Source organism: Ranitomeya imitator, chromosome 7, assembly GCF_032444005.1.
Source record: "Ranitomeya imitator isolate aRanImi1 chromosome 7, aRanImi1.pri, whole genome shotgun sequence".
Classification (NCBI taxonomy): domain Eukaryota; kingdom Metazoa; phylum Chordata; class Amphibia; order Anura; family Dendrobatidae; genus Ranitomeya; species Ranitomeya imitator.
In genome coordinates, this window is record NC_091288.1 from 176370870 (window position 1) to 176397568 (window position 26699).

Below are 26699 nucleotides of genomic sequence, written 5' to 3' on the forward strand. Positions count from 1 at the left end.
CCTAGTTAATGATAAACTTACATGGAGCAGCCAGTGCCAGGCAGCAGCTGCCAAGGCAAACAGGATCATGGGGTGCATTAAAAGAGGTCTGGATACACATGATGAGAGCATTATACTGCCTCTGTACAAATCCCTAGTTAGACCGCACATGGAGTACTGTGTCCAGTTTTGGGCACCGGTGCTCAGGAAGGATATAATGGAACTAGAGAGAGTACAAAGGAGGGCAACAAAATTAATAAAGGGGATGGGAGAACTACAATACCCAGATAGATTAGCGAAATTAGGATTATTTAGTCTAGAAAAAAGACGACTGAGGGGCGATCTAATAACCATGCATAAGTATATAAGGGGACAATACAAATATCTCGCTGAGGATCTGTTTATACCAAGGAAGGTGACGGGCACAAGGGGGCATTCTTTGCGTCTGGAGGAGAGAAGGTTTTTCCACCAACATAGAAGAGGATTCTTTACTGTTAGGGCAGTGAGAATCTGGAATTGCTTGCCTGAGGAGGTGGTGATGGCGAACTCAGTCGAGGGGTTCAAGAGAGGCCTGGATGTCTTCCTGGAGCAGAACAATATTGTATCATACAATTATTAGGTTCTGTAGAAGGACGTAGATCTGGGGATTTATTATGATGGAATATAGGCTGAACTGGATGGACAAATGTCTTTTTTCGGCCTTACTAACTATGTTACTATGTATGTTACTTTATTATGTACCCCCATTCGTTTTTGCAAGTATACCGTGGGTGATGGTCAGTGGTACTGATTTGTTTCACTTATCTGAGGATGCCGATATGGACAGTAGCACCAATATCTGTGCCTTTTGGTTTCTCTGCTGAGCCTGACTTAGGCTTATAAGTTGGAGATTTGCCTTGGAAGTATAAGAAACCAATCTGCCCTATAAATTATTGCTCGATCTCTTTATTGATAATCAGTTTATTGTCTGATTAACGATTGGTTAATTGTTATGACCTGGTGGTCAGGACAATAATGGACCTGGTGGTTAAGAGCACACGGAATGACCTGATAGTTACTGATAACAAAGGACGAGCTCTGGGACGTGGGAACTCTGCTGACCGCAATCCCTAATCCTATCAAACACACTAGAAATAGCCATGGATTGCGCCTAACGCTCCCTATGCAACTTGGCACAGCCTAAGGAACTAGCTAGCCCTGAAGATAGAAAAATAAAGCCTACCTTGCCTCAGAGAAATTCCCCAAAGGAAAAGGCAGCCCCCCACATATAATGACTGTGAGTAAAGATGAAAATACAAACACAGAGATGAAATAGATTTAGCAAAGTGAGGCCCGACTTACTGAACAGACCGAGGACAGGAAAGGCTACTTTGCGGTCAGCATAAAAACCTACAAAAAGACCACGCAGAGGGCGCAAAAAGACCCTCCGCACCGACTCACGGTGCGGAGGCGCTCCCTCTGTGTCCCAGAGCTTCCAGCAAGCAAGACAACAATAAAAATAACAAGCTGGACAGAAAAATAGCAAACCAAAGAAATACAAGCTGGAACTTAGCTTCTGCTGGGAAGACAGGTCACAAGAACGATCCAGGAGTGAACTAGACCAATACTGGAACATTGACAGGTGGCATGGAGCAAAGATCTAAGTGGAGTTAAATAGAGCAGCCAGCTAACTACTTAATCTCGTCACCTGTTGAAGAAAACTCAGAAACACCCACCAGAGGAAGTCCATGGACAGAACCAGCCGAAGTACCATTCATGACCACAGGAGGGAGCCCGACAACAGAATTCACAACAGTACCCCCCCCCCTTGAGGAGGGGTCACCGAACCCTTACCAGAGCCCCCAGGCCGACCAGGATGAGCCAAATGAAAGGCACGAACCAGATCGGCAGCATGAACATCAGAGGCAAAAAAACAGGAATTATCTTCCTGACCATAACACTTCCACTTGACCAGGTACTGGAGTTTCCGTCTCGAAACACGAGAATCCAAAATCTTCTCCACCACATACTCCAACTCCCCCTCGACCAACATCGGGGCAGGAGGATCAACGGATGGAACCACAGGCGCCACGTATCTCCGCAATAACGACCTATGGAACACATTATGGATGGCAAAAGAAGCAGGAAGGGCCAAACGAAATGATACAGGATTGATAACCTCAGAAATCTTATACGGACCAATGAAACGAGGCTTAAACTTAGGAGAGGAAACCTTCATAGGAACATAACGAGACGACAACCAAACCAAATCCCCAACACGAAGTCGGGGACCCACACAGCGCCGGCGGTTAGCGAAACGTTGAGCCTTCTCCTGGGACAATGTCAAATTGTCCACCACATGAGTCCAAATCTGCTGCAACCTATCCACCACAGTATCTACACCAGGACAGTCCGAAGACTCAACCTGCCCTGAAGAGAAACGAGGATGGAAACCAGAATTGCAGAAAAACGGCGAAACCAAAGTAGCCGAGCTGGCCCGATTATTAAGGGCGAACTCAGCCAACGGCAAAAAGGACACCCAATCATCCTGATCAGCAGAAACAAAGCATCTCAGATATGTTTCCAAAGTTTGATTAGTTCGTTCGGTTTGGCCATTTGTCTGAGGATGGAAAGCCGAGTAAAAAGACAAATCAATGCCCATCCTTGCACAAAAGGATCGCCAAAACCTCGAAACAAACTGGGAACCTCTGTCAGAAACGATATTCTCCGGGATACCATGTAAACAAACCACATGCTGGAAAAATAATGGCACCAAATCAGAGGAGGAAGGCAATTTAGACAAAGGTACCAAATGGACCATCTTAGAAAAGCGATCACAAACCACCCAAATGACCGACATCTTTTGAGAGACGGGGAGATCCGAAATAAAATCCATAGAAATATGCGTCCAGGGCCTCTTTGGGACCGGCAAGGGCAAAAGCAACCCACTGGCACGAGAACAGCAAGCCTTAGCCCGAGCACAAGTCCCACAGGACTGCACAAAAGAACGCACATCCCGTGACAAAGACGGCCACCAAAAGGATCTAGCCACCAAATCTCTGGTACCAAAGATTCCAGGATGCCCAGCCAACACTGAACAATGAATCTCAGAGATAACTCTACTAGTCCATCTATCAGGGACAAACAGTTTCTCCGCTGGGCAACGGTCAGGTCTATCAGCCTGAAATTTTTGCAGCACCCGCCGCAAATCAGGGGAGATGGCAGACAAAATTACCCCCTCTTTGAGAATACCCGCCGGCTCAGGAACACCCGGAGAGTCAGGCACAAAACTCCTTGACAGGGCATCAGCCTTCACATTCTTAGAGCCCGGAAGGTACGAAACCACAAAATCAAAACGGGAGAAAAATAACGACCATTGAGCCTGTCTCGGATTAAACCATTTGGCAGACTCAAGATAAGTCAAATTCTTGTGATCTGTCAAGACCACCACGCGATGCTTGGCTCCTTCAAGCCAATGACGCCACTCCTCGAATGCCCACTTCATGGCCAACAACTCACGATTACCAACATCATAATTACGCTCAGCAGGCGAAAACTTTCTAGAAAAGAAAGCACATGGCTTCATCACCGAGCCATCAGAACTTCTTTGCGACAAAACAGCCCCTGCTCCAATCTCAGAAGCATCAACCTCAACCTGAAACGGGAGCGAAACATCTGGCTGGCACAACACAGGGGCAGAAGAAAAACGACGCTTCAACTCCTGAAAAGCCTCTACAGCCGCAGAAGACCAATTGACCACATCAGTACCCTTCTTGGTCAAATCAGTCAACGGTTTAGCAACAGTAGAAAAATTAGCGATGAAGCGCCGATAAAAATTAGCAAAGCCCAGGAACTTTTGCAGGCTCTTCACAGATGTCGGCTGAGTCCAATCGTAAATGGCCTGGACTTTAACAGGGTCCATCTCGATAGTAGAAGGGGAAAAAATGAACCCCAAAAATGAAACCTTCTGAACTCCAAAGAGACACTTTGACCCCTTCACAAACAAGGAATTCGCATGAAGGACCTGGAACACCATTCTGACCTGCTTCACATGAGACTCCCAATCATCCGAAAAGACCAAAATATCATCCAAATACACGATCAGGAATTTATCCAGGTACTCTCGGAAGATGTCATGCATAAAGGACTGAAATACTGATGGAGCATTGGAAAGCCCGAAAGGCATAACCAGGTACTCAAAATGGCCCTTGGGCGTATTAAATGCGGTTTTCCATTCATCGCCTTGTTTAATACGCACAAGATTATACGCCCCTCGAAGATCTATCTTGGTGAACCAACTAGCCCCTTTAATATGAGCAAACAAATCAGACAGCAACGGCAAAGGATACTAAAATTTGACTGTAATTTTATTAAGAAGGCGGTAATCAATACAAGGTCTCAAAGAACCATCCTTCTTGGCCACAAAAAAGAACCCTGCTCCTAACGGTGATGACGACGGGCGAATATGGCCTTTCTCCAAGGATTCCTTTATATAACTCCGCATAGCGGCGTGTTCTGGCACAGATAAATTGAACAATCGGCCCTTAGGAAACTTACTACCAGGAATCAAATTGATAGCACAATCGCAATCCCTATGAGGAGGTAGGGCACTGGCTTTGGGCTCATCAAATACATCCCGATAATCCGACAAAAACTCTGGAACTTCAGAAGGAGTGGAAGACGAAATAGACAAAAATGGAACATCACCATGTACCCCCTGGCAACCCCAGCTGGACACAGACATAGATTTCCAGTCCAATACTGGATTATGAACCTGTAGCCATGGCAACCCCAAAACGACTACATCATGCAGATTATGCAACACCAGAAAGCGGATATCCTCCTAATGTGCAGGAGCCATGCACATGGTCAATTGGGTCCAGTACTGAGGCTTATTCTTGGCCAAAGGCACAGCATCAATTCCTCTCAATGGAATAGGATACTGCAAGGGCTCCAAGAAAAAACCACAGCGCCTAGCATACTCCAAGTCCATCAAATTCAGCGCAGCGCCTGAATCCACAAATGCCATAACAGAATAGGATGACAAAGAGCAAATCAGAGTAACGGACAATAGAAATTTAGACTGTACCGTACCAATGGTGGCAGACCTAGCGAACCACTTAGTGCGCTTAGGACAATCGGAGATAGCATGAGTGGAATCACCACAGTAAAAACACAGCCCATTCCGACGTCTGTGTTCTTGCCGTTCAGCTCTGGTCAAAGTCCTATCACATTGCATAGGCTCAGGCCCATGCTCAGATAGTACCGCCAAATGGTGCACAGCTTTACGCTCACGCAAGCGTCGATCGATCTGAATGTCCAAGGACATAGACTCATTCAGACCAGCAGGCATGGGAAATCCCACCATGACATCCTTAAGGCCTTCAGAGAGACCCTTTCTGAAAATAGCTGCGAGCGCACCTTCATTCCATTGAGTGAGTACGGACCACTTTCTAAATTTCTGACAATATATCTCCGCTTCATCCTGACCCTGACACAGAGCCAGCAAGATTTTCTCTGCCTGATCCACTGAATTAGGTTCGTCATAAAGCAATCCAAGCGCCAGGAAAAACGCATCAACATCACGCAATGCCGGATCTCCTGGCGCAAGGGAAAATGCCCATTCTTGAGGGTCACCACGTAACAAAGAAATAATGATCATTACTTGTTGAACAGGGTCACCTGAGGAGCGAGGTTTCAAGGCAAGAAACAATTTACAATTATTTTTGAAATTCAAGAACTTAGATCTATCACCAAAAAACAAATCAGGAATTGGAATCCTAGGCTCTGACATCGAATTCTGAACCACAAAATCTTGAATGTTTTGTATCCTTGTAGTGAGATTATCCATCCAAGAGGACAGACCTTGAATGTCCATGTTTACACCTGTGTCCTGAACCACCCAGAGGTAAAGGGGAAAAGAGAGACAAAACACACTGCAAAGAAAAAAAAATGGTCTCAGAACTTCTCTTATCCCTCTATTGAGATGCATTAGTACTTCGGGCCACCTGTACTGTTAAGACCTGGTGGTCAGGACAATAATGGACCTGGTGGTTAAGAGCACACGGAATGACCTGATAGTTACTGATAATATAGGACGAGCTCTGGGACGTGGGAACTCTGCTGACCGCAATCCCTAATCCTAACAAACACACTAGAAATAGCCGTGGATTGCGCCTAACGCTCCCTATGCAACTCGGCACAGCCTAAGGAACTAGCTAGCCCTGAAGAAAGAAAAAAAAAAGCCTACCTTGCCTCAGAGAAATTCCCCAAAGGAAAAGGCAGCCCCCCACATATAATGACTGTGAGTAAAGATGAAAATACAAACACAGAGAAGAAATAGATTTAGCAAAGTGAGGCCCGACTTACTGAACAGACAGAGGATAGGAAAGGTTACTTTGCGGTCAGCACAAAAACCTACAAAAAGACCACGCAGAGGGCGCAAAAAGACCCTCCGCACCGACTCACGGTGCGGAGGCGCTCCCTCTGCGTCCCAAAGCTTCCAGCAAGCAAGACAACAATAAAAACAACAAGCTGGACAGAAAAATAGCAAACCAAAGAAATACAAGCTGGAACTTAGCTTCTGCTGGGAAGACAGGTCACAAGAACGATCCAGGAGTGAACTAGACCAATACTGGAACATTGACAGGTGGCATGGAGCAAAGATCTAGGTGGAGTTAAATAGAGCAGCCAGCTAACGACTTAATCTCGTCACCTGTTGAAGAAAACTCAGAAACACCCACCAGAGGAAGTCCATGGACAGAACCAGCCGAAGTACCATTCATGACCACAGGAGGGAGCCCGACAACAGAATTCACAACAGTTAATACACACGTTTGGTTTTTATATGCTGTGTCTGGTCACTTTAATAGATTAATAAATGTTATGTTTTATCCCTTTTGCTATTTACTAAAACTGAAGCAAGCATCCCAGTGAGCGATAATAAATTGCTGGAATCAGAGTCTCTGTCCCTACATCACGGTGCTTTTAGATTCCATAGCAAAAACCTGACGACCAATTCACATGTGGCTATCTGCAGCGGTTTCCACGTGAAATGCGCATCGATAAAAGAAGGTCACAGTTTTTTTATCGAAATTCTCATTTTAAAGCTGCGCAGACTACCTGTTGTTAAAAGCAAAATCCATAAAAAAAATGAAAGATTATATTAAACCTACACTAACAATATTCTTTGAAAAAAAAAAATCTATATTCAGTGATTTTCTATTGTGATGATCTCCTCCGAAAGTAAGTATGAAACCAGTGCGACAAGTAACGGGCAGCTAGGCGGCCATAGACCTGCAGGGGGCAGCGTAGGCGCTTACTGCATATTCAATAGGATTCATCGATGGAAAAATATACATTTTTAGAGACGTTTGTATCTTTGATGGTATGTGACAAAAAGTAAGTCGACGGTTCGATATGGGCTACATTTGTATAGGTGATATAAAAGAATCAATGGCTGTTACTAAAAATAAAAAAAATCTGAATTTAGGACTTAATGACTGTGCTGAAAGCACAGAGAAAGTAGAAAAAGTTGGCAGAACATAGCCAAATAGTGACCGCAACCATTGGGAAGGGCGACGGTGATCTGCAGGGACTTTCCACCGATGTCCACCCACTGTCACTAGTGATAAATGCGGAGATACTCCCAGGAGATTCTAGGACATAACAATTAAGAACAAACCTTACTGAAATATTCCTTCCGTAGCATTTGCCAGGATTTGCCATCGCTCTGGGGTCTGAACATTGAGATTCCCACCAGCTCCTTGAATGAAGAAGCTAGAATAGCCATTTAAAAGATATCCCCAGAAATTACACATAGCCCCTTATCCACATTAGTGGGACCCCGGGTAGCAGACAGAATGGGTCTCTGCAGATCCCGACCTTGAACGGAGCAGAGGTGCTAATGCCGGACCCGAGCTTCATTCATGTGTGACTGTCGGACATGGCCGAGGACTCCTCCTGATGTCCCATAGACAATGAATGGGGCGGAGGTCGGGGGTGTGCTCCCCTCAAGTCAGAGCCCTGCAAGGATCGCTGGGGGTCCCAGTAGGCAGACCCTCAGTGATCACTAACTTACCCCTTTCCTATGAATACACAGTTTCTCACAAAAGTGAGTACACCCCTCGTATTTTTGTAAATACTTATTTATTATATCTTCTCATGGGACAACACTGAAGATCTGACACTTTGATATGATGTAAGGTAGTCAGTGTACAACTACAGTGTAAATTTGGTGTGCCCCCTAAATAACAACACACAGCCATTGATGTCTAAACCGCTGACAACAAAAAGGAGTACACCCCTAAGTCAAAGTGGAAAATTTGTGGCCAAAGTGTCAATATTTTGTGTGCCCACCATTATTTCCAAGCACTGCCTTAAAGGGAATCTGTCACCTCATATTTCGTATATAAACTGCGGCCACCGCCATCAGGGGCTTATCTACAGCATTCTGTAATGATGTAGATAAGCCCCCGATGTATCCTGAAAGATGAGAAAAAGAGGTTAGATTATACTCACCCAGGGGCGATCCCGCTGCCGGTCCGGTCCAATGGGCGTCGCGGTCCGGTCCGGGGCCTCCTATCTTCTTACGATGACGTCCTCTTCTTGTCTTCACGCTGCGGCTACGGCGCAGGCGTACTTTATCTGTCCTGTTGAGGCGCCTGCGCACTGCAGTACTTTGCTCTGCCCTCAGGGCAGACAAAGTACGCCGGAGCCGCAACAGGAAGCAAAGAAGAGGACGTGATCGTATGAAGATGGGAGGCCCCGGACCAGACCGAGACGCCCATCAGACTCAGACCGCAGCGGGACCGCCCCTGGGTGAGTATAATCTAACTCGTTTTTCTTATCTTTCAGGATACATCTACAGCATTACAGAATGCATTACAGAAAGCTGTAGATAAGCCCCTGATGCCGGTGGCAGCAGTTTATATACGAAATATGAGGTGACAGATTCCCTTTAACTCTCTTGGGCATGGGGGTCACTAGAGCTTCACCGGTGGCCACTGGAATCCTCTTCACTAGGGTTGAGTGACTTTTACTTTTTTAGGGTCGAGTCGGGTTTCGCGAAACCCGACTATCTCAAAAGTCGAGTCGAGAGAAATCGGCCGATTATGGCGTAAAGTCGGGGATCGACCGAAACACGAAACCCAATGCAAAGTCAATGGGAAATCTAACTTTTTTTTTTTCTCCTCTCTCTCTCTCCCCTCTCTCTCTCTCTCTCCTCCGTCCCTGAACAGAAAAGCTGGTGTTACACATTGCAAGTCGCTACAGCGCACAAGCGAGAAGATGGCGATAGGCGTCCACTCCCCTAGGACCTATGTCATCACTCTGCCCACGCTCCTTCATTGGCTGAAAAAATGGCGCCAAACGCGTCATACAAAACGCGACTTTGGCGCGAAGATCGCCGACCGCATGGCCGATCCCACACTAGGATCGGGTCGGTTTTCATGAAACCCGACTTTGCCAAAAGTCGGCGACTTTTGAATTTGTCCGATCCATTTCGTTCAAGCCTACTCTTCACTCCTCCATGATGACATCACGGAGCTGGTGGATGTTGGAGACCTTGCACTCCTCCATCTTCCTTAGGAAGATGCCCTATAGGCTTTAGGTCTGGAGACATGCTTGGCCAGTCCAGCACCTTAACCCTCAGTTTCTAAGCAAGGCAGTGGTCATCTTGGAGGTGTATTTGGGGTCACTATCATTTTGGAATACTGCCTTGCGGCCCAGTTTCTGAAGGGAGGGGACCATGCTATGCTTCAGTATTTTCCCTCAAGGAACTGTAGATCATCACAGCCGGCAGCATTCATGCAGCCCCAAACCATAACACTACTACCACCATGCTTGACTGTAGGCAAGACAATTGTCTTTGTACTCCTTACCTCGTTACAGTCACACACGCTTGGCATCATCTGAACCAAATAAGTTTACGTTGGTCTCATCAGACCACAGGACATTGTTCCAGCAATGCATGTCCTTGTTTGCTTCCTTGTCTTCAGCAAACTGTTTGCGGGCTTTCTTGTGCATTATCTTTAGAAGAAGCTTCCTTCTGGGATGATAACCATGCAGACCACTTTGACGCAGCGTGCGGTGTATGGTCTGAGGATTGAGAGACAGACCCCCCACCCCTGTAAAACCTGCAGCAAGTATACGGAGAGGGAAGCCACCGCCACTGGACGGGAGAATGTATACTTTATACATACCCGCCGCTCCCAGCTCAGAAGCCAGCGAATCCCCACAGTGCATCCGCTGGGGGTATTCATCAGTCTGCAGTCACACAGAGGGACTGCAGACTTATCCTTTTGGACCAGACAACCCCTCTAAGGGGACTAGGGCAGCTAACAGGTTCCCTTTATTACTATAGCAGTTATATGGCAGGCTTAGGGGCTTACAGGTTCCCTTTAAGCAATAGAATGTATTCTCAGATCAGATGAGCTTTGTGGCTGCTTTTGTCTACTCAGCCTTATCAAATGTAAGACTATCCTGGGTTAATAAGCGGCGGACTATTTCTGCACCTCAAAGTGCAGGGAAACCTTGATCTTACTGGTAAATGCTCCAATTACACACAGGTACTTTCCAAAAATGTAGAGCAAGGAGGGGAATTTCATATTCCTTCTGACTTCCTTCTGCTGGTTCCTTGGTATTCTACAAATCTAGGAGTGGCACAGCCAGCAGGGGGCGCTCATGCAAGAGCAGTATCTTGGCCCGGCACACATGGATCCCCCTCTTCCCTACAGGACAACAGGTTAACATTCACATAAGGCACAAGAAGTCATGGAGGAACGGAATCAGAACGATCACAGTACAAAAATTACTAAGTTACAACTAATAAAGACAAAAGTGTCCATAGTACAAAGAGCAACGGTGTCATCATATCCAGAGAATAATTTACTGTCGGTAAAATGTAACTGGTGAGCTACAAGAACCCATGTAGAGACCTAAGGAGCAGCCTTGGAGGTTCTGCCCCCGATGACTTCAATGGGAAAAAAATTAGGCAAAAGATTTTCGTTTTTACATATGCATTTTTCCCTCCCCTTCCCCCAAGGGTCCATACATTTTTCCATCGACATTGTCGTACTTGGTTTTGCAGGACGAGATGTAGTTTTGAACGACTCCATTCATTTTACCATACGATGTAGTGAAAAAACGGTAATTTGGATTAAACATTTACGTTGTGGTAAAAACGACCTGGCATCATTATTCTCCAGATCAGTACGATAACAGAAATACCAAAACTTGCATAGATTTTTTTATTATTATTATTTAACTGGTGAAAAAAAAATATATATATTTTTCGGTCTGTGTCACCATTTTTTAAAATCCACAATCTTCCTAGTTTTTCATCGACTGAGTTGAGCGAAGGTTTTGTTTGTTTTTTTTTTGCGTTTTTAGCTGTCGGTAATATCGCTACCAATTTCAAGTACATACAACATTTTCGATCGCTTTTTATTGCATTTCTTTACAGAGGAATAGTGCATGAAAAGCATTAAGCTACTTACTGGTAGCGGCATTTTTCGGAGGCCCATGACAGCACTACGAGAGGATCCGCCCTTCAGGAACAGGAAACCTACAGATACAAAAGGGCGGCACCTCTCCCCATGCATCAGTTGTATTTCAGAGCTTGAGAGGACTACCGCGGTTAGTGGTACACAAATATACATTATATACAGTTTATATACAAAACAATCCATTGTATCGAACTAGATACCACTCGTGAAATCTATCATTATATACACTATAGGAAGTGCTACCCCCACGTGAATAGGGAGGGAACTAAGGGTGCTGTCATGGGCCTCCGAAAAATGCCGCTACCAGTAAGTAGCTTAATGCTTTATTCGGACTCCCATGACAGCACTACGAGAGATTTACAGAGATGTAAGCTACCTTAGGGAGGGACTATAGTCTGTAGCACCCTTAACCCAAAGGAGAGATCAGAGGAGGACCCCAAATCCAACCGATAGTGTTTAAAGAAAGTGGAAGGAGATGACCAAGTGGCCGCCTTACATATTTGCTCCACTGACACTCCAGATCTCTCTGCCCAGGATGACGCCATGGCCCGGGTGGAATGTGCCTTTAGATTCTGCGGAGCTGGCCCCCCACCTGCTGTATAAGCTAGAGAGATAGTTTCCCTAATCCATTTGGCTAGTGAATATTTTGACACTCTAAATCCTTTCCTTGGACCTTGGAAGGAAAGAAACAGTGCTCCATCTTTTTTCCAATTATCAGTGGCTGAGATATACTGAAGGAGAGATCTCCTAACGTCTAACGTATGAAGCTCCTGCTCTTTAGGATTAGAGGGATTAGGAATAAAGGATGGCAAAACTATCTCCTGTGATCTATGGAAACGTGTCGCTACCTTCGGCAGATATGCCGGGTCTGGTCTAAGGACTACTCTGTCTGATAAGATTTCAGTGTATGGAGGAGCTCTGGAAAGTGCCTGTATATCCCCTATCCTGCGAGCTGAGGTTATGGCGATCAGGAAGGCTGTCTTAAGCGTCAACATTTTGATCGAGGCCTCTTGCAGAGGTTCAAAGGGGGGTTTTGTTAGAGAGGACAGAACTAAATTTAAATCCCATGGAACTGTTCTATCCTTATATACCGGTCTAGATCTACTAACTGCCTTCATAAACCTCGCTATCCAATAATTGTTAGCTATATTGCATGAAAACAGGGCACCCAGAGCTGAGACCTGTACTCTAAGGGTACTAGTTGAGAGTTTTAACTCGAGACCCCTCTGTAGGAACTCTAAAATTTGTTGTATTGGTACCCCGTCTCGGATGTCAAATTTTGAACAAGACAAGAACTTCCTCCAAGTTCTAGAGTAGATTTTTGTAGTTATTTGCTTTCTACTCTTTAGGAGTGTCTCGACTAAATTTGGAGAGAAGCCTTTCTCCACTAATAGTGACCGTTCAAACTCCACGCCGTTAAATGGAGCGCTGCCACTTGTGGATGGGAGATCGGTCCCTGAGAAAGCAGGTTCGGGATCTCTGGTAGTACCCAGGGAACCGATACAGACATTGTCTTGAGCCAGGCAAACCAGGTTCTTCTGGGCCAAAAGGGGGCGATAAGGATGACTTTCGCTCGATCTTCCCTGATTTTCCTCACCACTAGAGGTATCAGGTTCAGTGGTGGGAAAGCATAGGCCAGTGGAAAATCCCATTTTATCAGAAACGCGTCCACCGCCAAGGGATTCTCCCTGGGATTTAGCGAGCAAAAAAGTTTTACTTTTCTGTTGTTTCTGGTGGCGAACAGGTCTACCACTGGTTGACCCCATCTGCAGACGATCAGATTGAAAATGTCTTTGTTGAGAGACCACTCTCCTTGTCTTAACACGTTTCGGCTGAGGAAATCTGCTGCCACATTTTCCTTTCCTTTGATGTGGAGAGCCGTCAAAGATAGAAAATTGTGCTCTGCCACCTGGAACAATCGATCCGTGATTTGCATCAATGTCTCGGAACGAGTTCCCCCTTGCCGGTTTATGTAAGCGACTGCAACTCTGTTGTCCGACAGAATTCTGACGTGCTGGCCCTGCAGATATATGAGGAATTTTTTAACAGCCAATTCAACCGCCAACAACTCCCTCTGGTTGGATGAGAATGTTGTGAAGGGTCCCCATTGTCCCTGGACCACCATGTCCCCCATGTAGGCTCCCCACCCTGAAGAGCTGGCATCTGTGGTTATCACCCGGGACACATTTACTATCCAGGGAACCCCCGTGGATAAATTCTTTTTATCTGACCACCACCTAAGGGAATCTAGCGTGGTTGGCCCTAACGTTATTTTCCCATTTAACGCGCCTCCCAAGGCTCTGTCATGGAACAAGACTTCTCTCTGTAGGGATCTGGTGTGGAACTGAGCCCACTTAACTGCTGGAATGCAAGATGTGAGTGACCCAAGTAGAGACATTGCTTGCCTAAGTTTCTTGGAAGGTGTATTGATTGTTTTTAACGCATACATTTGAATTAGATCTATTTTTTCTATAGGGAGGAGACACTGTTGTGTCACTGAATCCAACATTAGACCCAGGAACTTTTGAATATTTAGGGGCTGTAACTTAGATTTTTCGAAGTTTATGATCCAACCCAGGTGTTCTAGCTTGGCTTTAGTAACCTCCCATTGTGACAGACAGTGATCTACTGAGTTCCCTACAATGAGGAAATCATCCAAGTAGGGAATTATAAGGACATTTGATTCTCTTAAATGTGCCATGACTTCAGCGATTATTTTAGTGAACACTCTAGGAGCAGAAGTTATCCCGAAGGGAAGTGCCCTGAACTGAAAGTGTTGAATCCTACCCCCCATTAGTACTGTTGTCAGCGCTGTGAACAGCGTGGGACGCCGAGACCATGCCGGGAGACTCCGAGGGCGCCCCCACAATGCCGCCGACCCCCCCAAGGGAGGAGGACCTTTGTACATACCACGCGCGGCTTCCGGAGACCGGACACCCCCTGGCGACCGCTCCACGCTGATCAGACACTGCCGTGCAGCCCTGCCAGAGCCACCGTGTCTGCTTCAGGTACCCCGCACCGGCCGAGGTAGGAGACCCTCTCGCTACCCGAATCGGTCCGGCCGGCCTGGAATCTGCTAGCAATCTTCTTGTAGGATCCAGTCCCTCCAGGAACAGGAAACCAACTGATGCATGGGGAGAGGTGCCGCCCTTTTGTAGCTGTAGGTTTCCTGTTCCTGAAGGGCGGATCCTCTCGTAGTGCTGTCATGGGAGTCCGAATAAAATGCAGTTATCTTTCCCTTAAAAGCTTTTACCAAATTAGTTAATTTTATATTTTGATAGATCGGACTATTATTGAAGCATCAATAACAATAATTTTTATTTTTTGTAATTTCTTTATTTTTAATGGGGAAAATGGTGATTGAAATGTTTGTTTTGCAAGTTATTATATTTTCAAATCTTTCTTATTTTTTTTTTTTATTCATTTTTTTAGTTCTCTTCGGGAACTTGAACCTAGCGAAATTCAGGATTCATATGAAGCCCAGGGTGTGGCCTGGCTTCATGGGAGTACCAAGATGGCAGTGACACTGAAATGCGTCTGCCCATATAACTCTCCCTGCCTTGATGGTTGTGACATTTATGCTGCAAGCAAGATTTAAAAGTTTTTCAATAAAGTGGACCAATTTGTATGGGATCATTTGAGCTGAATTTTTCCTAATTTAGTGTGTTTCCATGGACTGTGGATCAATTGGCAAAACACTATGACATGTCCGTTTTTTTACCATCAGCACGGGCCGCAAAACGTCCCACACACGGAGAACACACTTGGATGTCATCCGTGTGATACACACCGGCGCCAGGGAAGAAGCGCTACAGTAAGAGGTATTCCCCAGCGCCGGGTGCTGAAGACACTCTCATCATTCTCCTCTGCTCTGTCGGCAATTGGCGCGAGCAGGGGACAATGATGAGTTACATTTAAGTGATAAAAGAGACAGCAGGAGCGGCTGATGGGAGTATTCATCAGCCGCCGCCTGTGCTACAAATAATTTAAAAAAAAAAAATCAGGTGTGGAATCAAATCTATTTTCTATAACCAGCCAGGCAAAACTCACAGCTGGGGGCGGCAACCCTCAGCTGTCAGCTTCAGCAAGGCTAGGTATCAACTATAGAGGGGTCCACACACTGTTTTTTAAAACTATTTAAATAAATAAGTATAAGGCCGGCGTCACACTAGCGAGTTTTACGGACGTATGAGCGCAGAAAATACGTCCGTAAAACTCGCCAAACAAACGGCACAATTATTCTCTATGCCCCTGCTCCTATCTGCCGTATTTTACTGATCAGTATTATACGGCTTTCTATGGCCGTAGAAAATCGCAGCATGCTGCGTTTGTCACCGTATTGCGCAAAAAAACGCCAATGAAAGTCTATGGAAGCCAGAAAAATACAGATTACACACGGACCAGCAGTGTGACTTGCGAGAAATACGCAGCGGTGTTAGAGAGAAAAGCCGGTAATTCAGTGCGGTGTACAGTAAAATCACACTGACAGCTTACAATAGAATAGGTAGAATAAATGTGTACACATAGAATAGGTATATATACCTATAGAATAAAATATTACAACAACCTTTGTGATTTTTTCATTAAAATAATTTTTAATAATGTGTTTTTTTTTAACCCTTTACTAGTATTGGATTAATAATGGATAGGTGTCATATTTGACGCCTCTCCATTATTAATTTGGCTTAATGTCACCTTACAATAGCAAGGTGGCATTAACCCTTCATTACCCCATATCCCACCGCTACACGGGAATGGGAAGAGAGTGGCCAAGTGCCAGAATAGGCGCATCTTCCAGATGTGCCTTTTCTGGGGTGGCTGGGGGCTGGTGTTTTTAGCCAAGGGGGGGGGGGGCAATAACTATGGACCCTCTCCAGGCTACTAACATCTGCCCTCAGTCACTGGCTTTACTACTCTGGCAGAGAAAAGTGCGCGGGAGCCCACTCCAATTTTTTCCACCATTTAACCCTTTAATTTAATAGCTAGAACGGCCAAATTTTGCATATACACACTACTAACATTAGTAGTGTGGAATATGCAAAAAAAACGGGGATATGAGATGGTTTACTGTATGTAGACCCTGTCTCATATCATGTCGGGTTTAGGAAGGAGATAGCAAAAGCCGGCAATTGAATTACCGGCTTTAAAGCTATCTAGCGCTGTATGAAGTAATAATATATATACATATATGTGTCTACTGATATATATATATATATGTCTATATATATATATATATATATATATATATATATATATATATATATATATATATATATATATATATATATATATATATATACATACACACAGTATATATGTTTTTTATTTTTTTTTTACACATGGATCCCTTGTATAGCCGTATGTCGGTTTTGCAAGCCTGCGATAAAAACACGCAGTACGGATGCCATACGGATTACATACGGAGGATGCCATGCGCAAAAAACGCTGACACACCCTGCCTACGGAGGAGCTACGGACCACTATTTTGGGGACTTTTCAGCGTATTACAGCCGTAATATACGGACCGTATTGTCTTACGCTGAGTGTGACTCCAGCCTAAAAATGGCGTGGGGTCCACCCCATTTTTGACAACCAGCCTAGCTAAAGGAGACAACCAGCCTAGCTAAAGGAGACAGCTGAGGGCTGGTATTCTCAGGCTGGTAAGGGGCCACTAATTCAGCCCTGGGCTGAACCGCGGTGACCTCAACAAAGTGAGAAAAAGTCAGTCATGAGGCCATCGCAAATCATGGTGAGAAATTATCACGGTGATCTGCTGTGAAGACACGGAGCTTGAACTGCGGTGACCTCATCACTGATTTCTTCCCACGGTGCTGAGGTCACCGCAGTTCAGCCCTGCTGGGAACGCAGCCTCACTGACCGGCGGTAACCTCGATGAAGTAACCACTGGTCAGTGATGCTGCGCTCGCAGCAGCTCAGTCACCAGTGGTTCTCAGCCTGGACTTGGCGCTGTCCAAGTTGAAAACTATTTATCCCCAAACATGGATTACGGCGTGGGACAGAACAATGGAGAGGTGAGGAATATGGTTGTTTTTTATTTAATTTTATTACAGAAGACGAGGGCTTCAGTGAAATTAGGTGTTAGGTGAGTATAACTGTGTTTGTTATTTTTAATAGAGGACTTTATTCTGGCCGTGTCTTTATTTACCATGTAACTATAGGATTAGTAATGGATAGGTGTCTTATATACGCCTCTCCATTACTAAGCCATGGGCTTGATGTCACCTGACAATACAAAGGTGACATCAACCCCACAAATATGAACCCCCCTTGCCACCGCTACAGGGCAAGTGGGAAGAGCCGGCAAAGCACCAGAATTGTCGCATCTAATAGATGTGCCTTTCCTGTGCAACTGCGGGCTGCTATTATACATGGCCCCTTACCGGCCTGTGAGTTTTGCCTGGCTGGCTATAGAAAATAAAGGGGAACCCAAGCCGGCTTGTTTCATTTATTTATTTACTGTGCAGGCGGCAGGTGAGGAATACTCCTACCAGCCGCTCCTGCTGTCACTATTATTAGCGGCAGCAGGTGTAGGCTGATGGGAGTAATAGTCCCATCACTTGAAGCCTGCTATCATTGTTATCTCTTGAATACAACTCTCAACATTCTTCCCTGCTCGCGCTGATTGCCGGCAGAGCAGGGGAGAATGATGAGTGCAGTCTTCAGCAGCCGGGGCCAGGGAACAGCGCTTACTGTAGCGCCCTTTCCCTGGTGCCTGTACTTGTGGTACAGATGCGGCACACAGTCGGCACATGGTTGCCACACCTGTGCCTCAAGTATTACACACATGGACACACGAATACACAGAAATATCAGTACGTGTGAAACTGGCCTAAGACTGACAGCAGCAACTACATTTTTTTACCTAATTGCATGCATTTGGGGCTGAAAATAATGTTGGGCCACGTGACTCCTATAGTCTCTGTGCAGCAAGGTCTACTGCTGGCTGCAGAATCTACTAAAGGCTCATGGAGACGTCCATAATACTAGGTCGGAGCACAGACCGCAATGTACAGACTGGTCACAGGTCTCATCCAAGCTGTCCAGTCCTGGTAGGGAGACCGGCGGACGGTCCATAAATTGCAGTCTGTGCTCCGAACAAGTTTCTCTATATGTTTGCGTGAGCTCTGAGAATCTATCAGTGGGCTCATTCAGATTAAATGGCGGGAAGTTTATAACTTTTATCTGTCCTTTTCTAAGCTCCTATCAGCTGAATAATGACCACAGACCACATTAAAGTTGAAAATGGAAGAAAACAGAGAGTCTGTAAAAGCAAAATAGTAAAATATTTACTGAAACCAAATACTGTAATACAAATAAAATGTCCCAAAAGGTGGACAATCCCATTAACAAAACCATATTCAATACCGCTGTATCCGCAAAAGTCCAAGCTATTAAATACAAAATTATTTTACACCCTGAAATTGTACTCGTGTAAACTACAACTCACCAGGAAAGAAAACCTCACGTGAAAGGAAAAATAAAACAATTATCTCTGAAGAAGGTTAGGAAAATACGATCACACAAAACAGAAAGCTGCTGGTCAAGAACAGGATACACAATATGGATTTCTGTGTCCTGCCCGGCGACATTTCTCTGCAGATCTGATTCTTTTCTCAAGGAGGTCAGTGACATCATTACAGATCATCTCTTACCCAAGAGTATGGAACATCCCCACTGACCACTACTGTTCATACTTCCCCGAAGGCAGTAACATCCTACTGATCCCTTCCCCAGGAGGGCAGTGATATCCCCACTGATCCCTTCCCCAGGAGAGCAGTAAAATCCCTACTGATCCCTTCCCCAGGAGGGCAGTAACATCCTACTGATCCCTTCCCCAGGAGGGCAATGACATCCCCACTGATCCCTTCCCCAGGAGGGCAGTGACATCCCCACTGATCCATTCCCCAGGAGGGCAGTGACATCCCCACTGATCCCTTCCCCAGGAGGGCAGTGACATCCCCACTGATCCCTTCCCCAGGAGGGCAGTGACATCCCCACTGATCCCTTCCCTAGGAGAGCAGTGACATCCCCACTGATCCCTTCCCAGGAGGGCAGTGACATCCCCACTGATCCCTTCCCAGGAGGGCAGTGACATCCCCACTGATCCCTTCCCAGGAGGGCAGTGACAACCCCACTGATCCCTTCCCCAGGAGGGCAGTGACATCACCACTGATCCCTATCCCAGGAGGGCAGTGACATCTCCACTGATCCCTTCCCCAGGAGGGCAGTGACATCCCCACTGATCCCTTCCCCTGGAGAGCAATGACATCCCCACTGATCCCTTCCCCAGGAGAGCAGTAACATCCCCACTGATCCCTTCCCCAGGAGGGCAGTGACATCCCCACTGATCCCTTCCCCAGGAGGGCAGTGACATCCCCACTGATCCCTTCCCCAGGAGGGCAGTGACATCCCCACTGATCCCTTCCCCAGGAGGGCAGTGACATCCCCACTGATCCCTTCCCTAGAAGGGCAGTGACATCCCCACTGATCCCTATCCCAGGAGGTCAGTGACATCCCCACTGATCCCTATCCCAGGAGGGCAGTGGCATCCCCACTGATCACTTCCCCTGGAGAGCAATGACATCCCCACTGATCCCTTCCCCAGGAGGGCAGTGACATCCCCACTGATCCCTATCCCAGGAGGGCAGTGACATCCCCACTGATCCCTTCCCCAGGAGGGCAGCGACATCCCCACTGATCCCTTCCCCAGGGGGGCAGTGACATCATACTGATCCCTTCCCCAGGAGGGCAGTGACTTCCCCACTGATCCCTTCCCCAGTAGAGCAGTGACATCCCCACTGATCCCTTCCCCAGGAGGGCAGTGACATCCCCACTGATCCCTTCCCAGGAGGGCAGTGACATCCCCACTGATCCCTTCCCTAGGAGAGCAGTGACATCCCCACTGATCCCTTCCCAGGAGGGCAGTAACATCCCCACTGATCCCTTCCCAGGAGGGCAGTGACATCCCCACTGATCCCTTCCCAGGAGGGCAGTGACATCCCCACTGATCCCTTCCCAGGAGGGCAGTGACATCCCCACTGATCCCTTCCCAGGAGGGCAGTGACATCCCCACTGATCCAGTCCCCAGGAGGGCAGCAACATCCCCACTGATCCCTTCCCCAGGAGGGCAGTGACATCCCCACTGATCCCTTCCCCAGGAGGGCAGTGACATCCCCACTGATCCCTTCCCAGGAGGGCAGTGACATCCCCACTGATCCCTTCCCAGGAGGGCAGTGACATCCCCACTGATCCCTTCCCAGGAGGGCAGTGACATCCCCACTGATCCCTTCCCAGGAGGGCAGTGACATCCCCACTGATCCAGTCCCCAGGAGGGCAGTGACATCCCCACTGATCCCTTCCCCAGGAGGGCAGTGACATCCCCACTGATCCCTTCCCAGGAGGGCAGTAACATCCCCACTGATCCCTTCCCCAGGAGGGCAGTAACATCCCCACTGATCCCTTCCCAGGAGGGCAGTAACATCCCCACTGATCCCTTCCCCAAAAGGGCAGTAACATCCCCACTGATCCCTTCCCCAGGAGGGCAGTGACAACCCCACTGATCCCTTCCCAGGAGGGCAGTGACATCCCCACTGATCCCTTCCCCAGGAGGGCAGTAACATCCCCACTGATCCCTTCCCCAGGAGGGCAGTGACATCCCCACGTGTTGATATCTCTCAGGGCTCCTGCCCAGCTTATTACTACTCTCCACACACCCAGCGACCCCTGCACAATGTAGCACAGCAAACAGGTGAGGCTGCTGTGAGCAGGGCTGGACTGAGGCACCACTGCCAGGACCACTACACTGAGGCCACGGCCCCTCCACCCCGCCACTCACCGCTCATTGTCCCCGGCTGCAGGCACTGCGAGGTAAATAAACACCAGTGACAGGACCGGAGAGTGCGGCTCCGCCCCGGAGAGGAAGCCTGGAAACGCCGAGCGCTAGCAGTGCTGGAGGACCTGATGTGACGTCACGGCCATGTGACCAGAGGCGGGTGGGAGGAGCCAGAGGGAGCAGGAAGAATCGGTGGTTTCCCTGGGAGAAGAAGACGCCAAAATGTCCGTGAAGGAGCAGGAGAAGGAGAGCGCTGTACTGTGATGGGTAATGAGCGGGGTGTGATAGAGGGGACATGGGGGCGCAGACTGTGTAACAGAGGAGTACACGGGGGTGCAGACTGTAATAGAGGAGACATGGGGGGCGCAGACTGTAATAGAGAGGACATGGGGGGGCGCAGACTGTGTAATAGAGGGGACATGGGGGGCGCAGACTGTAATAGAGGGGACATGGGGGGCGCAGACTGTAATAGAGGGGACATGGGGGGCGCAGACTGTGTAATAGAGGGGACATGGGGGGCGCAGACTCTAATAGAGGGGACATGGGGGGCGCAGACTGTAATAGAGGGGACATGGGGGGCGCAGACTGTAATAGAGGGGACATGGGGGGCGCAGACTGTAATAGAGGGGACATGGGGGCGCAGACTGTGTAATAGAGGGGACATGGGGGGCGCAGACTGTAATAGAGGGGACATGGGGGCGCAGACTGTGTAATAGAGGGGACATGGGGGGCGCAGACTGTGTAACAGAGGGGTACACGGGGGTGCAGACTGTAATAGAGGGGACATGGGGGGCGCAGACTGTGTAATAGAGGGGACATGGGGGGTGCAGACTGTAATAGAGGGGACATGGGGGGCGCAGACTGTGTAATAGAGGGGACATGGGGGGCGCAGACTGTAATAGAGGGGACATGGGGGCGCAGACTGTGTAATAGAGGGGACATGGGGGGCGCAGACTGTGTAACAGAGGGGTACACGGGGGTGCAGACTGTAATAGAGGGGACATGGGGGGCGCAGACTGTAATAGAGGGGACATGGGGGGCGCAGACTGTAATAGAGGGGACATGGGGGGCGCAGACTGTGTAATAGAGGGGACATGGGGGGCGCAGACTGTAATAGAGGGGACATGGGGGCGCAGACTGTGTAATAGAGGGGACATGGGGGGCGCAGACTGTGTAACAGAGGGGTACACGGGGGTGCAGACTGTAATAGAGGGGACATGGGGGGCGCAGACTGTGTAATAGAGGGGACATGGGGGGTGCAGACTGTAATAGAGGGGACATGGGGGGCGCAGACTGTGTAATAGAGGGGACATGGGGGGCGCAGACTGTAATAGAGGGGACATGGGGGCGCAGACTGTGTAATAAAGGGGACATGGGGGGCGCAGACTGTGTAACAGAGGGGTACACGGGGGTGCAGACTGTAATAGAGGGGACATGGGGGGCGCAGACTGTGTAATAGAGGGGACATGGGGGGCGCAGACTGTAATAGAGGGGACATGGGGGCGCAGACTGTGTAATAGAGGGGACATGGGGGCGCAGACTGTGTAACAGAGGGGTACACGGGGGCGCAGACTGTAATAGAGGGGACATGGGGGGCGCAGACTGTGTAATAGAGGGGACATGGGGGCGGAGACTGTGTAATAGAGGGGACATGGGGGCGGAGACTGTAATAGAGGGGACATGGGGGGCGCAGACTGTAATAGAGGGGACATGGGGGGCAGACTGTAATAGAGGGGACATGGGGGGCAGACTGTAATAGAGGGGACATGGGGGGCAGACTAATAGAGGGGGCATGGGGGGCAGACTGTAATAGAGGGGACATGGGGGGCAGACTGTAATAGAGGGGACATGGGGGGCAGACTGTAATAGAGGGGACACGGGGGGCGCAGACTGTGTAATAGAGGGGACATGGGGGCGCAGACTGTGTAACAGGGGTACACGGGGGCGCAGACTGTAATAGAGGGGACATGGGGGGCGCAGACTGTGTAATAGAGGGGACATGGGGGGCGCAGACTGTAATAGAGGGGACATGGGGGGCGCAGACTGTAATAGAGGGGACATGGGGGGCGCAGACTGTAATAGAGGGGACATGGGGGGCAGACTGTAATAGAGGGGACATGGGGGGCAGACTGTAATAGAGGGGACATGGGGGGCAGACTGTAATAGAGGGGGCATGGGGGGCAGACTGTAATAGAGGGGACATGGGGGGCAGACTGTAATAGAGGGGACATGGGGGGCAGACTGTAATAGAGGGGACACGGGGGGCGCAGACTGTGTAATAGAGGGGGCATGGGGGCGCAGACTGTGTAACAGGGGTACACGGGGGCACAGACTGTAATAGAGGGGACATGGGGGGCGCAGACTGTGTAATAGAGGGGACATGGGGGGCGCAGACTGTGTAATAGAGGGGACATGGGGGGCGCAGACTGTAATAGAGGGGACATGGGGGCGCAGACTGTGTAATAGAGGGGACATGGGGGGCAGACTGTAATAGAGGGGACATGGGGCGGAGACTGTGTAATAGAGGGGACATGGGGTGGAGACTGTGTAATAGAGGGGACATGGGGTGGAGACTGTGTAATAGAGGGGTACATGGGGGTGCAGACTGTAATAGAGGGGACATGGGGGGCAGACTGTAATAGAGGGGACATGGGGGGCGCAGACTGTGTAATAGAGGGGACATGGGGGAAATGTTGGACCACGCACATTTTATACGGGTGAAAATTCAGTTCATCATGAAGAATCCGGTGGAGAGAACGTCTTGAAATGCCAAGAGCAAATGATTGCTTCCGAGCAGAGCGTTTCGGAGATTGCAGTACTGCTGCTCTAACTCTCTCGATGTTTTGTGGTGTTGTAATCCTTCTCTCAGGTCCCCTTCGTACACATGACACATTCCCTGCTGTTCTGAATGCATTCACCCAATTTACAATTGATTGCCGTCCAGGAACACGTCCGCGTGGAGGAACAGCGAATTGTAAACGAAAAGCACGCTGCACTGCAATGATCGAGTGGGCATTTGAAAAATACGCTTCAACACAAAATTACCTCTCCTCACGTGTCCACTGCATGATGGCAACTGAAAGGCAGAGGAATACAAATCTCCCATCAGCCACTGTAAGCCACACCCACTCTCCCCTCTCTTCGACCGACAGTGCCGCCACAGCATGCAGTGCAAAAAAGCAAATTACCGCGCTCCACCCTGTAGTATATACCTGTATGTCATTTTCTATATATAGCATATAACTGTATGTCATCTCCTCCTGTATATAATACATACTTGTAGGTCATCTGCTCCTGTATATAGTATATGCCTGTGTGTCATCTCCTCCTGTATATAGTATGTACCTGTATGTCATCTCCTCCTCTATATAGTATATACCTGTGTGTCATCTCTCCTGTATATAGTATATATCTGTGTGTCATCTCCTCCTGTATATAGTATATACCTGTGTGTCATCTCCTGTATTAGACCTCGTTCACACGTTATTTGCTCAGTATTTTTACCTCAGTATTTGTAAGCTAAATTGGCAGCCTGATAAATCCCCAGCCAACAGGAAGCCCTCCCCCTGGCAGTATATATTAGCTCACACATACACATAATAGGCAGGTCATGTGACTGACAGCTGCCGTATTTCCTATATGGTACATTTGTTGCTCTTGTAGTTTGTCTGCTTATTAATCAGATTTTTATTTTTGAAGGATAATACCAGACTTGCGTGTGTTTTAGGGCGAGTTTCATGTGTCAAGTTGTGTGTGTTGAGTTGCGTGTGGCGACATGCATGTAGCGACTTTTGTGAGATGAGTTTTGTGTGGCAACATGCGTGTAGCAACTTTTTGTGTGTCGAGTTGCATGTGACAGGTTAGTGTAGCAAGTTGTGTGCAGTGTTATGACCTGGTGGTGTGGACAATAATGGACCTGGTGGTTAAGAGCACACGGAATGACCTGATAGTTACAAATAATACAGGACAAGCTCTGAGACGTGGGAACTCTGCTGACCGCAATCCCTAATCCTATCACACACACTAGAAATAGCCATGGATTGCTCCTAACGCTCCCTATGCAACTCGTCACAGCCTTAGGAACTAGCTGGCCCTAGAGATAGAAAAATAAAGCCTACCTTGCCTCAGAGAAATTCCCCAAAGGAACAGGCAGCCCCCCACATATCATGACTGTGAGTTAAGATGAAAATTACAAACACAGAGATGAAATACATTTAGCAAAGTGAGGCCCGACTTACTGAACAGACAGAGGATAGGAAAGGTAACTTTGCGGTCAGCACAAAAAACTACAAAAAGACCACGCAGAGGGCGCAAAAAGACCCTCCGCACCGACTCACGGTGCGGAGGCGCTCCCTCTGCGTCCCAGAGCTTCCAGCAAGCAAGACAAAAATCAAAATAGCAAGCTGGACAGAAAAAATAGCAAACAGAGAAAAACAAGCAGGAACTTAGCTTCTGCTGGGAAGACAGGTCACAAGAACGATCCAGGAGCGAACTAGACCAATACTGGAACATTGACAGGTGGCATGGAGCAATGATCTAGGTGGAGTTAAATAGAGCAGCCAGCTAACGAATTAACCTCGTCACCTGTGGAAGGAACCTCAGAAGCCGCAGCCCCACTCACAACCACCAGAGGAAGCCCATGGACAGAACCAGCCGAAGTACCATTCATGACCACAGGAGGGAGCTTAACAACAGAATTCACAACAGTACCCCCCCCCCTTGAGGAGGGGTCACCGAACCCTCACCAGAGCCCCCAGGCCGACCAGGACGAGCCAAATGAAAGGCACGAACCAAATCGGCAGCATGAACATCAGAGGCAGAGACCCAGGAATTATCTTACTGACCATAACCCTTCCACTTGACCAGGTACTGGAGTTTCCGTCTCGAAATACGAGAATCCAAAATCTTCTCCACCACATACTCCAACTCCCCCTCAACCAACACCGGGGCAGGAGGATCAACGGATGGAACCACAGGTGCCACGTATCTCCGCAACAACGACCTATGGAATACATTATGGATGGCAAAAGAAGCTCAGAAATCTTATACGGACCAATGAAACGAGGCTTAAACTTAGGAGAGGAAACCTTCATAGGAACATAACGAGACGACAACCAAACCAAATCCCCAACACGAAGTCGGGGACCCACACAGCGCCGGCGGTTAGCGAAACGTTGAGCCTTCTCCTGGGACAATGTCAAATTGTCCACCACATGAGTCCAAATCTGCTGCAACCTATCCACCACAGTATCTACACCAGGACAGTCCGAAGACTCAACCTGCCCTGAAGAGAAACGAGGATGGAAACCAGAATTGCAGAAAAACGGCGAAACCAAAGTAGCCGAGCTGGCCCGATTATTAAGGGCGAAACTCAGCCAAAG

At 48.0% G+C, this 26699-nt stretch overlaps 1 protein-coding gene and 1 long non-coding RNA gene across 4 annotated transcripts in view; one reads left to right on the forward strand and one right to left on the reverse strand.

Moving 5' to 3' along the window:
* SNX29 (sorting nexin 29) overlaps nt 1-21448 on the reverse strand; it is a 597835-nt gene extending 576387 nt beyond the window's left edge. The window contains exon 1 of one of the 3 annotated variants that reach the window (XM_069734084.1): nt 21322-21445. In XM_069734084.1, coding sequence (XP_069590185.1) covers nt 21322-21328 — 7 coding nt within the window. In that variant the 5' untranslated portion in view covers nt 21329-21445. Of the gene's footprint in view, nt 1-21321 lie in introns of all 3 variants that reach the window. The other 2 variants (XM_069734083.1, XM_069734082.1) reach the window with 2 other exon arrangements.
* Nucleotides 21449-21528: 80 nt separating this feature from the next.
* LOC138645919 (uncharacterized) lies at nt 21529-24432 on the forward strand. Its single transcript, XR_011314811.1, has 2 exons — nt 21529-21585; nt 24263-24432. It is a non-coding gene; the product is annotated as an uncharacterized lncRNA (long non-coding RNA).
* Nucleotides 24433-26699: the final 2267 nt, after the last annotated feature.